The 17,886-nt window shown below is 37.7% G+C and overlaps 1 protein-coding gene across 3 annotated transcripts in view; it reads right to left on the bottom strand.

Moving 5' to 3' along the window:
- Positions 1 to 4,208: 4,208 nt before the first annotated feature.
- Positions 4,209 to 17,886, bottom strand: part of DDX10 (DEAD-box helicase 10) — a 253,164-nt gene continuing 239,486 nt past the window's right edge. For 2 of the 3 annotated variants that reach the window (XM_077893365.1, XM_077893368.1), the window contains one exon: positions 4,209 to 4,890. In XM_077893365.1, the coding sequence (XP_077749491.1) occupies positions 4,713 to 4,890 (178 nt within the window). In that variant the 3' untranslated portion in view covers positions 4,209 to 4,712. The remainder of the gene's footprint in view (positions 4,891 to 17,886) is intronic. The other variant, XM_077893366.1, reaches the window with a different exon arrangement.

Genomic DNA, 17,886 nt, shown 5'->3' with positions numbered 1-17,886 from the left:
CACCAGTCCATACAGTTAGACAGCTCTCTTTACTTGCTTCCTGCTGCCAAGCTGCTGCGACTGCACTTGGGGAGTCACCCCTGCTCTTCCAACTGCATAATTGCCCGGGGTTGGGCTGGCCTTCAGCACCAGAGTCCCTGCTCTCTGCCCCGCTGCCCCATCTCCTTACTCTGTGCTACCTTTCTCCACAACATGTATTCCCTACCTGACAGCGTGTTACAGGCTGGTGCACTTGCAGTACTTGCAGTCCATCCTTGGTGTGTGCCTCGTCCTTGGAGCAGTGCTCGCTCCCCAGTAAGTGCTGAAGGGACGAAGTTTTCTCTTGTCCCACAGAAAGATTCCACCTATTTACCCCCTCTATCTCTGTGCCAATTTCTTTGGTGGGTCCCCTTACTTCTCCACTTTGCTAGGTGTCCTGGGTGACTACACAGGTTTACCTCTATAGGCAGCTTGCTTCTTGGGCTAGAGAGGCAACGGCAAGGTGCCAGGATTTATTTATTCCCTATGGTCAACTCCGGTGGGCTGTAAAGGAAGGCCAAAACCCAGCTGTCTCTCCTTCCCGCCTCTCCCCTCACTCTTTCAGGGTGAGGAGTGGGAACATCTCTATGACTAGCTTCAGGTAGACCGTCCTTTATGACTTCCTTACACCTGTCCTGGCCTGCGTAAATAATCCTTTTATTAAATCCCCTTAGAATCATGCTAATTTGTGTACACCATCTGTTTCCTGCTGGGAACTCTGACAGAACCCTGTGAATAATGATTTTAATAACTCTCTGAATTCCATTAGTATCTTGCTCCTCAAATGTGACCAAGGGCCAAGAGCAGACCATCACCTGGAGCCTGTAAGAAATGCAGACTCTTGGGCTCCATCTCAGACCTGCTGACTCAGGTTAGTACTTTGAAAAGATCCCCTCATGACTCCCATGCACATTAAAGTCTAAGCAGCATGGCATTAGGGTATTTTGAGTTTACCGAAGCTCTTGTGGATACAGAAGCCCCAGACTCACTCTGACTAGTTGAGGCAATGGAGACTTACACCTCAGGAAGTGAGGGAGACACAGGAATCTAACAGGATGGAGGAGAAAGTAAAGCCTCACAGAGACAAGTCTTAGAGGGTCCATGTGGATCTCAGAGAGCTCAGCAAGTGGGGACTGCAGGTCTTCATGGCTCTGGCCCAGATTCTCTACTTTCCATGGATTTGCCTCATGTTCTATGACCAAATGGGTCCCTCATCACTTACCTTTATATTTTGGCCAGAGTTCTTGTTCATTCATAGCTGTGCCTGATTCCTAATCTGAGCTTGCTCTCTACCTATCATGGTTCCTGGTCTCTCTCCTAACCTTATTCTCTTGACTACCTAAATTTCAGTTTCTGGGAGTAAGAACATTATTTTATTTGCCCAATTTGTCCTTGTTTGGAAAGAGCTTTTTGAACCAGCCTTGCTCACAGGCTCACAGCTAGCCTTTGGGTTGGCTGCCAACTCCTGATTCAGCAGGCACAGAGTATTATCATATAAAGCAAGTCCGGTCTGGGCTGTCTGATCAGCAGGGGCTGGGGAAGAAAGTCACACCGTGATCACACTTCTGGTTAAAATGGTCTTAAAAGATATGAAACAAGATTTCCAAATACTGGTTGCAGAATCGATCCCCCTCTACCTACATCAGCCACCTCCCATCCCAGTTTCCTCCCCACACCTCCCAGGTACATCTGCATCCTCTGGCAGGCTTTGACAGGCATGGAGATGACTCTTCATGTTCAGGGTATTTCAAATGTTGTATAACAAAATTAATTACATTTAATTAAACTTACCCATTTTTTATAGCTCCAAACAAATCTAAAATGCCATGTTAAGCTTATGAGATGGCAGTCCTCCAAAGGATTCTGCTGCTGGGTGTATCTGCTATAAGACTTGCAATTTTCGGGATCATCTTACACGACTGGATCTGACGAATGACCTCTTGGCCTCGGTTAAGCACCATGCAAGAATTAATCTCTGGGTCCTAGGACATTCACCACCTATGTCTTCCCCTGTTTCTGCACTTCAGCAACATTGCTCTCACCCAGAAAGTCTTCCTTTTTCCACTTCTTATCATAATGCACAAAAATTATGAACTTGCTTCTTTCTTTCCCCTACTATATGGTAGCAGGGAAGGGAACTGTTTGTATTTCTCACAAGTACAGAGCCTGGCATATGGTAGTTGAATTTATTAACATTTATTGAATGGTTGGATGTTATTGCTCATTGGTTCGCTCATCTTTTTTCTGTGGAAACCCACCCCCAAGTCTCAGTGGATTTCTTGCTCCCCAAGACTTAGAGGGAACGTGGTGGCTACAGGTCTGTTTGACATGTCCTGTGATCACTTTGCACCCACAATGAAGCTGTATCCTCTCTCTGGGCCATGTTGGTCTCAAGGTACAGGGCTGATGGCAATATCAATGTACCTTAAAAACTATGCTCATAACTGGCACACAGCCACTTCCACCACATTCCACAGGCTGAAATGAGTTACATGGCCAAGACTACCAGGAGAGAGGGAAAAAATAACACTTTCCAAAGGGAGGAAAGGGGAGGGGGAGTGCTGGGAATATCTGGTGAAAAATAATACTGTCCAATAACACCAAATAAAATCTACCATGCATGTTTTCTATCAATGCTGTTCTGATATTTTAGTTTTCAAAACCAGTGAATTAAAATCCCCTACATTTATTCAGTTCCAAGGACAGAAACAACTCAAATTAGTCTATGAACTAAAGACCTGACAATGTATTTATTCCCTGTTTACAAATATGGGGTAATAAAACAGCCCTAATTCCTCATTTGGGTTACAACAAACAAAATCCAAAACTGCAGAGAGCGAATTCAATGGTAAACCCTCAGTTTCATACTCTCACATCCTTTTGTCCTTTGGAAATAGTCAAGGTCAAGGGATCCTGTACCAGAACATTTAATTTCAAAATCTTCTCAGGTTGTCATACACCCTACATTCCTTCCCCATCTCTTTTCCCCATTATGGTCATTCTTCCTCATAATAGCTATTTTACCCAGTTCTCATTTCCATCACTCTATATCCTTCCTACCAGAGGTGACAATGGAATGTATGACAACATACTGCTTAAAAAACTGTCTCAAACCACTATTGTTCACTCATTAATTCTGTAAGTATTTACCAAGAACCCACTATGAGGCAGGTGCTTTATCTGGCTCTAGTGGGGAGGGCACACAGGATGCATAAACATGGTCTAGAAACCTGTCACATAACAGGGGTGACAGGCTGATAAACAGTGTCTGGAACACTGCATGGTAAGCACCATAGTAGAAGTAAGAAAGAGCTAGGAGAACGTGCTATGCAGAGAACTCTGGCCAGTGTGGAAGGCTTGGCGGAGAAATGGCAAGCTGGAGGCATCATACCGAGCTGGGAGGTCACTGGCATGATGGGAGCAGGTCGTGAGGAGAATGTGAATTCTGACTGAAGAGAGACGCTGGGAAAATGAAGGCACAAACCACGGATCGAAGACTCATGTGAAGAGGAATCAACAGAACCAGTAAAGTGAAGAGTGGTCAGGGTAGAGGCTGAGAATTGTTGAGTCCCTTGGTGTCACCCATGAGGGATACCAGTTACACAAGTAGGAGAAACATTTCAGAAACAATATGGACTCTGGCAGAGTTGGAAGTGTTAGTGGGATATCGAGGTGGGATACTCCCTTCCTGGGATTCATGAGTGACTTGCACCAGTTATCAAAAATTATCTCTGTTTGTTCATGCAGTGGGAAGTAGCCAAGAGAGAGAACGGGGAGAGGATGATAAATCTATGGTAAAGCCAGCATGGAAAGGCCCAGATTTCTCTTCCCACAAAGAATCTGTTATCTATAACCAGAAACAGGCTCTGTGTCATTCTTTCTACTGTTGTTACCAAGAGCTGACTCTGGGCGGGGCTCTGTGGTGCGAGCTGGACAAGGCCCTTATGGAAGACCTATGGCCTTCTGGGTGCTCACAAAGGGGCTGGTCTGGGATCCCTGTCTTCAGATTCACAACTTCTACAGTTTTCAAAAATGGCTATGAAATCTGCAAGTATAAGTTAAACGGTATCTTTAGGAAGGCTAATTTAAGAATATGAAAAATTCACTGTCAGGAATTGGCCAAGCATTTTACTCTCAAGAACCCTCCCCTGAGAATGCTCTCATATTACTGGACACAATGAAAACATTACTATTTTATAGGAAATAGGTTTATTAATGATTGTCATTATTCAAAAATACTCTTTTCTCAGGGCTGGTCCACCATACTCTGTCTCTTTAGAGATATTAAATACATCAAAATTGTGAGCAATTTTGTTTTACAGTACACAGAAATTTCTGTATGGTACGCAAGACTGGAATTTCTAACAATGAAACAAAGTCTCCAGAAGTTGCCAATAAAACATAGGAAGCCATTTCCAATGACAAGATGTAGGAACCCCGAGATAAAACCTAACAGAGCACATAGCTGGAAAATGGGATCAGGAAATTTTATAATCTGCCCTCACTCTGACTTTGCTCTAGGAAGTACAAGTACAACCTGAGAAAAGGGGCTTAGAGACAGAATCGCTTCGGTCCAGAGGAGAGGTCCTTTGGGCACGGGACTCATCACCTAGTTCCAAAGCCACTTGTTTTTTTTTCAACTTCTTGTCCATGTAATCATGACCAGAGGTTTCAAGGAGAAGAGCACGGAGTATCTAGCTCTGACTTTTGAGCAGATGTAACACCAGCTCTTCATCCTCTGCCAAAGACAGGCCTGTATCCAAAGGCTCCAAGGTCTCCCACTTGGCCTTCTTCCTGCTACGACCTGTGGATCCCACATCTTCCACTCCGCTGTTGTTTCTTTTCCTCATTCCCTGCTTCTTCTTGGTATCACTGGTGGGAACAAATCCAATGATTTACTTGATAAATAACTAAATCCATTACAAAACCAAACACTTAAAATAGGAAAAAATTACCAAAAACAGTTGGTAAAATACTATTTATTCAAGAGCAGAAGAAACTGTAACATCATTGGGATAACTGTGTCCTAAGTACCTTCCCACCAACAGGTAGAGGGAGAGGGCCTACTATGTATTAGGCACTGTATGGCATACTTTGTACACATAGTCTCATCCAATCCTCACAGTTCTAGGGAACTATGGATACATTATCCACAATCTGGGGACACTGATGGCCTATACTCTGGCTCCAGACAGGCTCCTCTCTGTGCCTGTCCTGCTACAACAAACCACCTGTTTAAAGTTAGGTCATCCTTTAGGTAGGAGTTTGTAGGCTACCAGATATCAGAATACCAGACACTAATACCTGTTGTTATTAACTTGTGTTATATAGATCATGAATAAAATAGAACCTCACATGTTGAATTATTTAAGATATCAAATAAACTTCCCCCATTTAAAATCTCTAAGACCCATAGTCTTAGAAAAACAAACATTATTGCAGTATTCTACTCTTATCACTCTTATTTAAAATAGTAATGGAAGTACTAGCTGCTGCAATCAGACAAGAAAAAGAAATAAAAGGCACCCAGATTGGAGAAAGAAGTAAAATTGTCTGCTATTTTCACATGATGTGTATTATATACAGAACACCCTATACTCCACCAAAAACTATTAGAAATAAATGAATTCAGTAAAGTTGTAGAACACATAACCAGTACAGAAATCCACTGCATTTCTATACACTAATCTCAGAGTAACAGAAAGAGCAATTCAGAAAACAATCCCATTTACTACTGCACACAAAAATCCAATACTTAGGAATAAATTTAACCAAGGTAAGAGACGTGTATTCTGGAAACTATAAAACATTGAGGAAAGAAATTTGAAGACAACACAAATAAATGGAAAGATACACTATGTTCATTGACTGGAAAAGTTAGTATCATTAAAATGTCCTACTATCCAAAGCAATCTACAGATTCAATGCAATCCCTTCAAAACTGCAATGGCAGTTTTCACAAAACTGGAACAAATAATCCTAAAATTTGTATAGAACCACAAAAGGCACCAAATGGCCAAAGGAATCTTGAAAAAAAAAAAAAAAAAAAAAAGAACAAAGCTGGAGGTATCACAATTCCAAATTCAAAATAAACTACAAAGCTATAGTACTCAAAAGAGTATGATACCGGCACAAAAACAGACACATAGATCAATGTAGCAGGATAGAGAGTCCCAAAATAAACCAAGCTTACGTGATTAATTAATCCATGACAAAGGTTACAGGAATATACAATGGGTAAGAGAGTCTCTTCAATCAATGGTGCTATGAAAATTGGACAGCTATATGAAAAAAGAGGAAACTGGACCACTTTCTTACACCATGCACAAAAATAAACTCAAAATGGACTAAAGACCTAAATGTGAGACCTGAACAATAAAATTCCTTAAAGAAAATACAGGCAGTGATCTCTTGGACATTGGCCTTGGCAACATTTTTCTAAATATGTTCCTTCCTCAGGCAAGGGAAACAAAAGCAAAACTAAACTACTGGGGCTACATCAAACTAAAAAGCTTTTGCAGTGAAGGAAACTATCAACGAAACAAGGCAACCCTATTAACTGCTAAAATCCAAAATATATAAAGAACTTAACAACTCAACACCAAAAAGCCAAACAATCCAATTAAGTATCAAAATGGCTAGTATCAAAAAAAGATAAAAAATAACAAGTGTCAGCAAGGATGTGAAGAAAAAGAGACCACTGTACACTGTTGGTAGGAATACAAACTGGTTCAGCCACTGTGGAAAAGATGGAGGTTCCTCAAAAAATTAAAAATAGAAATATCATGTGATCCAGTAATTCTACTACTGGGTATCTACTCAAAGAAAATGAAAACACTAATTCAAAAAGAGGTATGCACCTCTATGTTCACCACAGCATTATTCACAATAACCAAAATATTGAAGCAATCAAAGTGTTCCCCAACAGATGAATGGATAAAGAAGATGTAGCATATATACATCTGAATATTACTCAGCCATAAAAAAGAATGAGCTATTGCCATTTGTGACAACATGGATAGATCTAGAGAGTATTATAAGTGAAATAAGTCAGAATGAGAAAGATAAATATCATGATTTCACTTATATGTGGAATCTGAAAAACAATCAAAAAGCAGAAAGAGAGAAACATACCATAAACATAGAGAACTGGTTGTTGCCAGAGGGAAAGTGGCAGGAACAGGTGAAATGGGTGAAGGGAATAGGAAATACAGACTTCCAGTAATGGAATGAATACATCATGGAGATGAAAAGCAGCACACAGGGAATATAATCAATAGTATTGTAATAGTGCTGTACAGTGACTGATGGTGCCTACACTTGTGGTAAGCATAGCATAAGGTATAGAGTTGTGGAATCACTATGTTGTACTCCTGAAACTAATGTAAGATTAGGTGTCAACTATATTTTAATTTTAAAAAGCCCAAATATTATTGCAATATTTTGTATACACTTGAGGCACAGACCATAAAAATGAAGCTAGTTTCTGAAGGTAGAAGAAATCACTTGATACATTAAAAATAGAAGAAAAGGCAAAACATTCTCAAAGTATTTTGAGATATCATCATCATGTTCAAAAATGACCCAATTACTGTATCCAAGATTAAAGCAAAATAAAAAGCCCATCTAGTAGTCTTCATAGTAGCAACCCTTCATTAAGGGCTTACTAATGGTCTGGCACTGTGCTGCATGCTTTACACAGATTACGTAATTTATTTTTATGAAAATCCTTGGTATGGGAGCATTACCTTCATTCTACAATGATTAAACGACTGTATCTAGATTATAAACATGGGATTCAAACCCAGATTTGAAAGACTAAATTCGGCTCCAAAGCTGGGCTACTGAAAGCAATGAGTTGACTTGCTTCAGTCAATATTTGTAAGATAAGAAAGAAAAGAATTAACTGTGGAAAGAGCACTGATTTGGCACTAATGGTCAAATCTTAGCCAGTCAATTACCATTTCTAAGCCTTAGTCTCTTTATCTGTAAAGATGAAGATTATATAATTTACTTAGCAGAACTGGTATATGAATTTACATGAAATTATACAAAGGTGAGAACATTCTAATAATACATGTTAATTTCCCTTCTGCCTATAAACTACTTCCTTTCAAATAAATTCTTACATTGATGTTAAAATAAGCAAAAAAAGTCACAGAAATATACTCCAAGCATATGATGTATTCCAAAAAAGAACAAATTGCTCAAGTTCCAATGGAGTATATTACTTAAGAAAGTGTGCCTAGATACAAGAATGTGCTTAAAATGTGCTTAGCATATCTACTTATGACTAGCTTGAAGCACAGCTGTAAATAATTTCCCATTTCACCTCCCAGAAATGACCAATGCTCTGACTCAGCAGCCATTCTCTCTCACCACTGGAGGGAAGACAAACTAGATAGCATTATGAGGTTACTTAAAGCTACAGACAATTCCATTTTGAAAGGATGCTTAGAGAGATGACCATGAAAGAGTTCCCCACGATGGGAATTCAGTTAGCAAAGACAGTAATTCTTAGTGAAAAGGGGCCTTTAAAAAAAGTACTGAGTCTCAATCTGCTTGAGTATTGCCAGTCCTGTCTGTGTCAGTTCCACTGGGCTAGAGTACCACGATTTATTTGGTACAGGGTAATACAAATTTGTGCCCTGCCTGTACTTCAAGTGCACCTCAGAGCAGCTCATCAGAAACAGCCTAATTAGTGGGCTTTACTAATGGATCCTTTGTTAATGTGCTCTTGAACATCATATTCCCTGCAGGAAATAGCTGGTTCAGATAATAAAAGGAAGATGGGAACTTTATGTAACCCAAATATTTTCATAATTAGCAGCTTTGCTGCTTTGTAGACCAGTTCAAATTCTAGAAAGGTATTCTGTCCTACTTTCCATAGCAAGTAAGTAGTAATTTGTGTAACAAATTAATTATTAAACAATAATACAGATATTCTATAGGTAATTCACCCAAAAGGGGAATAATGTAATGAATCTAGAAAATATAAGGTAAGCAAGAAAGCAAAATACAGTCGCAATGCAGTACCTTCAGAAAAGGCCTCTTCCAAATGGTGAAGTACTACAGAGTGAGGTCAGCAAGATGGCTAAAGAAGGCATCCCTGGTTTGTGTCCCTTCCCAACATGTGGTATCTATCCACAGACAAAAATGTTTTTGTGGGACCTGTGGCATCCAATACTAGATGTCAAGAGACCTGAGAGGAGTCTCACCCAATCATACTTCGGGTAATAGGCATATAGACTATAGTCCCAGCTGTGAACTAGCTCCAGCCCTTCTCTGCAGTGGGAGAACACCACCTCAAACAATTACCCACAGATGAGAGAACCTTTGTGGAAGTCCAGTTTTCCAGTGGAGAAATTCAGCACACCACTGCGGGGGGCGGGGGGGGCAGGGATGGGGGGGCAGAGTGCGAGTTTGAACACACTGGAGAAGGTAAGAGGGACAGTTTGGCTTCATGCATATCACTCTTCCCTCTAGATGGCAAAACTGAGGCCTGAGAGATCTTGGCCATGATTTTTCCCATGGTGGAAAGTGAGAGCAAGTGAGTGCCCAGCTCCCCAAATTGTGTGGAATGCTGCCCAAAAGGCCCATTTCTCTCTCACTGCATCCAAAGTACTAAATCATTAATTGCACAGCTAAAGGTCAGGAGGCAGAACAAAGCTGGGAGAGTGGCAGACAGGACTCTCAGAATAAAAGAATATGAATCCTACTCACTGTGTTATGGATTTCTATCCATGAACCAGAGGAGATGCCTTGCACACAGATCCCTCCAATGGGCCCATAGGCATCCTCCAGCACTGTGTCCTCACCCACATCCCCCTATATCTGTGTCCAACTTCCTGTGCATGCTCCTGACAGTGGTGGTGAGAGTAAGCTTTGGCAGACAGCTAACTGAGCATGACTCAAATCTGCAGGTCAGGGAAAGACCATTCAGCATGAGTGCCATTCTTGGGAAAGCAGAAAGGGGGCTACAAACATTTGGCTTCATATGTTTCAGGATGAAGAGAAGACATACAAGCTTAAAAATTCTGGCACAAGAGGGAGCAAGAAGTGTGGAGCCACAGAAGGTCTGAGAAAGCCTTACAATTCCTAGTTGACCTCAGGCTGACAGACAAATTCAATTGAAAGAAATCTGCTCTCAGATATATTATAAGAAAACTGTCAAAATTCAAAGACAAAGATAATCTTAAAAGCAGCAAGAGAAAAGAAGCTTATAACTGACAAGGGAATTCCTATAAGGCTATCAGCAGATTTCTCAGCAGAGACTTTACAGGCTTAGGGAGGATGGGTAATATGAAAGAAAAAAACTCCAACCAAGAACATTCTATTCAACAAAGCTATCCTTCAGAAATGAGGGAGAGACAGACTATCTTAAAAAAACAAAAGCTGAAGGAATTCAAGTTGAAATGAAAGAATGCAGAGTACATGAAAACCTATGAAACTATCCAATATACTGGTAAAGGTAAGTATATAGTTAAATTTAAAATGTGCTAGTATAAGGGTGCCTGGGTGGTTCAGTTTATTAAGCACTTGCCTTTGACTCAGGTCATGATCCCAGGGGCCTAGGATTGAGCCCCAGATCGGATTCCCTGCTCAGTGGGGAGTCTGCTTCTCTCGCCTCTGTCACTCCCCCTGCTCATCCTCACTTTCTCTCTCAAAGTTTTTTTTTTTTTTTAAACATAAAATATGCTAGTATTTAAAAAAAGCTAGTTCTTTAATATAGTGACATGTTCACACATAATTCCACTATAAAGGTTAAAGGCCAGAACTATTAAAAATATCTATAGCTACAATACTGGTTAATGAATACACAATATTGTAACTGTGACACCAAAAACTTAAGAGAGGAATAAAAGGACAGAGTTTATGTATGAAATTGAAGTAAGCAAAAATAAGATAAATAAAATAAAATAAAATAATTTGAAGTAAGCCTTTATTAGCATAAAATAGACTTTTATCTAGATGTTTTGTGTAAGCTTCATGGTAACCACAAAGTAAAAACCTACAGTATATCTACAAAAGATAAAGATAAGGGAATCAGAGCATGTCTCTAAAAGGAAATCAACTCAAAAAGAAAGGCAGCCAAGAGAGGAAGAAAAAAACAAGGGAACAAAAGAGCCCAAAAAGAGTTGGATAACATTACTAAGTCCTTACCTCTCAATAATTATTCTAAATTAAAATGAATTAAATTTTCCAATCAAAAGGCTTAAGAAAAAACAAAACAAAACAAAACAAAACAAAAAAACAAAAGGCTTAAGAGTGGTTGGATGCATAAGACCCAACTATACTGCCTACAAAAACCTCACCTTCATCTTTAAGGACATATAATTCCAAAATGAAGGGCTGGAAAAAGATATTCCACACAAGTAGAAACCAAAAGAGGGCAGGGGTAGCTGCTTAGACAAAATATACCATAAGCCAAAAACAGTAACAAAAGATGAAAATGAAAAAAAAAATAAAAAAAAATAAAAAAAAAGATGAAAATGATCATTACATGATGACAAAGAAGTCAATACATTAAGAAAATATAACAATCACAAATATATATACAACCAACATTGAAATACTACAATATATTTTGCAAATACTAACAAATCTGAAGGGAGAAAAAGACAACAATACAAGAAAAGAGAACTTCAGTAACCCACTTTCAACAATGGCTAGATTATCCAGACAAAAAAATTAATAAAGGAAATGTTAAAACTGAATTATACTTTAGGCCAAAAGGACCTAACAGTCATATACTAGACGTTCCACCCAATAGCAAAGGAATACATGTTCTTCTCAAACACACATGGAACAATCTGCTAGATAGATCATGATAGGTCACAAAATAACTCTTAGCAAATTTTAAGAAGATGAAAATCATATTGAAATTGTTATCAAATTGGAAATTAATTACAAGAAGAAAACTGAAAAATTCACAAATACATAAAAATTAAATAACACAGTTGAACAACCATTGGGTCAAAGAAGAAATTTAAAAAAAATTTTTAAATCTCTGAGAATGGAAACACAAAATACCAAAACCTGTGAGATGCAGCAAAAGCATTTCAAAGCAGAAAGTTTATAGTGTTAAAAGTCTACATTAAGAAACAAGAAAGATCTTAAATAAACAACCTAACTTCATATGCCAAGGAACTAAAAAAAGAACAAATGAAGTTCAAAGTTAGCAGAAGCAATGAAATACAAAGGTCAGAAAAGAAATAAATAAGAGACTGGAAAAACAAAAGAAAAAAATTAATGAAACTAAGAACTAAGTTGTTGGTTTTTTTTTTTTATTTTTTAAGATAAAGTTGAAAACATTTAGCTAGATTAACTCAAGAAAAAAGAATTCAGACTAAAGGTCAGAGATGAGAAAGGAGACATAACAACTGCTACCATAAAAATATAAAAGATCATGAGATCACTATGGATTAATTATACACCAACCATTTGGATAACCTAGAATGAATGAATTCCTAGAAACAGCAACCAAACAATACTAAATCATGAAAAAAATAACAAGTTTGAACAGATCAATAATGAATAAGGAGATTGAATCAGTAATCAAAATCCTCCCAACAAAGTCCAGAACCAGAGGGTTTCCCTGGTGAATTCTAGTAAACATTTAAAAAATAATTAATGCAAAACCTTCCCAAACTCTTCTAAAACACTAAAGAGAATATTTACAAACATATTTTACAAGGACAGTACTAAACTAATGTGAAAGCCAGATAAAAATACTAATAAGAAAACAAAACTATAGGTCAATATTCCTGATGAATACAGATGTAAAAATTATCAACAAGATATAAGCAAACCAAATAACAACAGGATATTAAAAGGATCACATATGACAATTAAGTTGGGGCTCATCTTTGGAATGCAAGGATGGTTCAACATATCTGAATCAATAAAGGTGATATACCAAATTAATAAAATGAAAAGTAAAAATCGTATAGTCAGCTCAATAGATGCAGAAAAGCATTTGACAAAATTCAACAGCCTATCTTGATAAAAACTCTCAACAAATTAGGTAACGAGCGAATGTACCTTAACATAATAAAAATCTTTTATGACAAGCCACAGGTAACATTATACTCAATAGTTACAGGTTGAAAGCTTTTCCTGTAAGATCAGGAACAATTCAAGGATAGCCACTCTCATTATTCCTATTAAACATACTGAAAGTCTCAGAGAAAGCAAGCAGAAAAGAAAAGAAAAAAAAAAAGAAAAGAAAAGAAAAGAAAGAGCATTCAAATCAGAAAGGAAGTAAAATTGTTATTGTTTGCAGATATGATCTTATATATAGAAAATCCTGAAGACTTCACCAAAAGACTGTTAGAACTAATAAATAAGATAAAGTTGCAAGATACAAAAATCAACATGCAAAACTCAGTGCCATTTCTTTATACTAGCAGCAAGTTATCTGAAAAAGAAATTTTAAAAAGCATCTTATGTACAACAAAATCAAAACCATACTTGGGAGTAAGTTTAATCAAGGAAGTGAATTATTGGTACACTAAAAACTGTACAATTTTGATGAAAGAAATTAAAGAAAACAAATAAATGGAAAGATATCCCATAAGTTATGATGAGAATAATATTATTAAAATGTCCATTTTACACCAAACCATTGATAGATTCAATGAAATCTCTATGAAAATTTCAATGGCATTGTTTACAAAATAGAAAAAAATAACCATAAATTTATATAAAATCTCTAGATTCCAACAAGCCAAGGCAATCCTAAGAACAAATCCAGAGGCATCACACATCCTGATTTCAAACTATACTATACCAAAGCTATGGTATCAAAAAAACAGTAGTATGGCACTGACATAGAAAAAGACACACAGACCAACACAATAGAGAGCCCAGAAATAAACTCTTGCACATATAGTCAATTAATATTGGACAAGAGAGCAGAAAATACTCAATGAAGAAAGAATGGTCTCTTTCATTAAAAGGGTGTGAAAACTGGATAACCAGATTTTGAAGAATGAAACTGGATTCCTTCCACAAATATTAACACAAAATGGATTAAAAAGATTGAAACAGAAGACTCCAAACCATAAAACTCTTAGAAGAAATCACAGGGATAAAACTCCATGACACTGGTCTTGGCAACAGGTTTTTGGATATGACATCAAAAGCACAAGAAACAAATGCAAAAGTAAATAAGACGATGTCACACTAGAAAGCTTCTACACAGTAAAAGAAACAACAAAAATATTAAAAGGCAACTTACAAAAAAGAAAATATTACAAGCCATAAATAAATATGATAAAAGGTTAATACCCAATAACTCAACAGCAAAAAGAGAAAACCCACAAAAAATCTTATTGAAAAATAGGCAGAGGAAATGGAAAGACATTTTTCCAAAGAAGACATACACATGACCAATAGGTTGCAAGAAAAAGTGCTCAATTATCACTAATTATCAGGGAAATGCAAATCAAAGCCACCATGAGATATGACCTCATACCTGGTAGAATAGCTGTCATCAAACAGGAGATAACAAGTGCTGGTGAGAGTGTGGAAAGGGAATATTTGTGTACTGTTAGTGGGAATGCAATCAGTATAGCCTCTATGGAAACCAGCATGGAGGGTCCTAAAAATATTAAAAACAGAACTACCAAATGACCTATTGGTATATATACCCATTTTGTTGGCTCAGTGGTTGAGCATCTATCTTTGGCTCAGGTCGTGATTCTGGGATCGAGTCCTGCATCAGGCTCCTTGCAGCGAGCCTCCTTCTATCTCTGCCTATGTCTCTGCGTGTCTGCCTATCTCTCTGTGTGTCTCTCATGAATAAATAAAATCTTAAAAAAAAAAAAAAAGGGAAATGAAAACAGGATCTTGAAGAAATGTCTGCATTCTCACATTCATTGCAACATTATTCACAACAGGCAGGAAATAGACACAACCCAACTGTCCAGTTCAGATGGATGAACAGGTAATGTAGTATATATATACATAATGAAATATTATTCAACCATGAGAAAAAAAGAATACCCTACCATTTGCAAACAAATGGATGGACCTTGAGGGCATCATGTTAAGTGAAATAAGACAGGCAGAGAAAGATGAAATCTGTGTGATAGCAACTTATATGTAGAATCTAAAAAAGGCAAACTCAACAGAGACTAGAATGGTGGTTACCAGAGGCTAGGGGGTAGGGGAAATGGGGAGATGTTGGTCAAATGGTGCAAAGCTCCAGTTTTAAGATAAGTAAGTTCTGGATATCTAATGTACAACATGGAGATTCTAATTATCAATACTATATTAGATACTTGGAAGTTGCTAATAAATGGTAATGTTCTCATTACACGCACACAAACATAATTATGTAATGCCATGGAGGTGTAAGCGAGTAATATTATGGTGCAAATCATTTCGCAATATATAAATATATCAAATAACATGGTGTACACCTTACAGTCACACAATGCTATATATTAATTATATCTCAATAAAGGTGAGGGGAAATGTGTGGCATTAGAAACCTCTATTTTATTTACATCCTGATGAATCAGGCAGAAGGGTTCTGACCCTGTATATAGTTAATGTTCAACAGGAGCTTACAGGATTTAATTAAGACCTAGGACTTTTTTAGGATTGGTTCACAGTCTAATGTGTGTAACAGTGAGTTCTAGTTTCTTTGTTCTTCAATTATTTTCTGCAACTGCTAGAAAGGATGCTTGTACTTCTTAATCAAGAGTTCTATTAGCTATCCCATGGTAGCACATCATTGGTATAGTTTACCAATCAGATGGTGGAACATTCTGAAAATAGGTCTGCTGGAAGAAAGAACCACAGTACAGGTGAGAAATAGCAGTAACATTTTTGAGTTTTCTTCACGAAGAAAGTTTACTGAATTGAAGAAGAGGGCTCACAGTATGAATGGAGAACTAGATGGTGGCCTATATATCAGGGCCAGGAGTCTGGGCCTGAGCTCTGTATTTTACTTTTATTTCAGGATTTCTATGGGACATAAAGTGTCAAACTATCTCCACGTTTTTCAAATCTATGAAGTTAGTGTCAAAAAGGACCATCTTACTGCTCAACATTATAAAAATATAATATACTGGTTAATAAAACACAGCCTAAAAAGTAAAAGCATGGCTCAGGGCACTACTACTATAAAAACAAAACCACCAGTTAAAGAATTCAGACCTACTTATCTTGCAGTAATCCAATTAATAGAGAGATTTAATTAGTAATGTCTTACATTTAAAGAACTAATCCTACGATAAACAAAAAGAAAATATCCTGTTGTAATATATAATTAGAATGTACAACAACAGGATAATGTTACTTCAATGGCTTTGAAATGTTCGTGAAAGTAATTACACAAAAGCTTGTCATGATACCAAGGAAACATGTGAACCAATTTGTTCATCACTAAGAAGAAAAAAGGGCTTAACACTGAAATGTGAATTCAATTTTAACATCTTAATAAATATATTAGTAATTGAATTTTAAATGGAATATACATTTCTTTCTAAATTTTCTGAACTCAAAACCCAAAGCTCTCCTGGAAAGTGAACAGATCTTTTCAGGAGGTTTGATTTCCTGGTTTCAACATTTTAACTTTTTCAAGTACTTGCTGCTGCCTCCTCTCTCAAAGTAAGTAACTGTGTTACACTAATGAGAAACCAGAGGGAGGAACACCTGGAGTCCCATCCTGCCCACCTGGAGTCCCATCCTGCCCAGTGCCCATGCCTGCACCCGCACCCCTGGGCCCGCTGCTAAGCCAAGCAGCCTTCCTCCTGGACTCCTCAAACACAGCCTGCACTGGTTTAGATCAGAGACCCCTCCAGTGTGTCCCACCTATGCTCTCCTGTCAGTGCGGCGCTCCCTCCTGTTCAGCCCTCTCCAGCTCCTTGTCTTCCATGAAAGGTACCCGAACTCCCTATTCTTTTTTTTTTTTTTTTTTAAGATTTTATTTATTTATTCATGATAGTCACACAGAGAGAGAGAGAGGCAGAGACACAGGCAGAGGGAGAAGCAGGCTCCATGCAGGGAGCCCGATGTGGGATTCGATCCCGGGTCTCCAGGATCGCGCCCCGGGCCAAAGGCAGACGCCAAACCGCTGCGCCACCCAGGGATCCCCCGAACTCCCTATTCAATTGGATCTCTTTCCTCTGAAAGCCTACAGCTCTCATTGTTTATTAGTCATTTTGCAATAGGCATTATTACTTCCTAACACTAAATTGATTTTTTTTCCACCTGTATGCAATTCAACTCCTATTTAGAAGGTAAACTCCTGGGTGGGAGTATAAATTACTACTAAACTTTCTGGAGGGCAATTTGGTGCCCCCTTTCAAAAGTCTTTCAGGTAATGCCTACCTAGCAATTTTTCCTCTGAGAATTTATCCCAAAGAAATAATTAAGAATGTGTATAAAGATTTAGTTGCAGGATACTAAAGGCAAAATTATTTGTAATTTCAGAAAGTTGAAAACCCAAATGTCCAATTATAGGGATTAATTCATTAAATAAGTTATAAAATTAGAAATGAAACTCTATGCAGCTATTAAAAAAACAATGTTGCAGGAATTTCTTAGTTGACACTGAAAACAGTTACAAAACCAATATAGAGCAAGACTCCATCTTTAAGAAAGGCTTCCATGTATGTTTGCAGAGAAAAAAATTTGCAAGAATTTTTAGATGTTCTGATTTTTCTCTAACAAGCTTGTATTACTCTTTGCAATAAAAAAAGAAAGTTAAATTTGAAGGGAAAAGTACTTCTGGGCAAAGAATAATTATAATTATTCTTTGTAATTCCACAAAGCTCAGAAGCATGAGAGTAGGTATGCTATCTAAGCTTCAACTTGGGTCCTTGGATCTATAGAAATATGCAGAACGCTGAG

This window comes from Canis aureus, chromosome 3 (genome assembly GCF_053574225.1).
Source record: "Canis aureus isolate CA01 chromosome 3, VMU_Caureus_v.1.0, whole genome shotgun sequence".
Lineage (NCBI taxonomy): Eukaryota > Metazoa > Chordata > Mammalia > Carnivora > Canidae > Canis > Canis aureus.
Note: the sequence above shows the minus strand (reverse complement) of the source record. Positions and strands in the feature narration are given on the sequence as shown.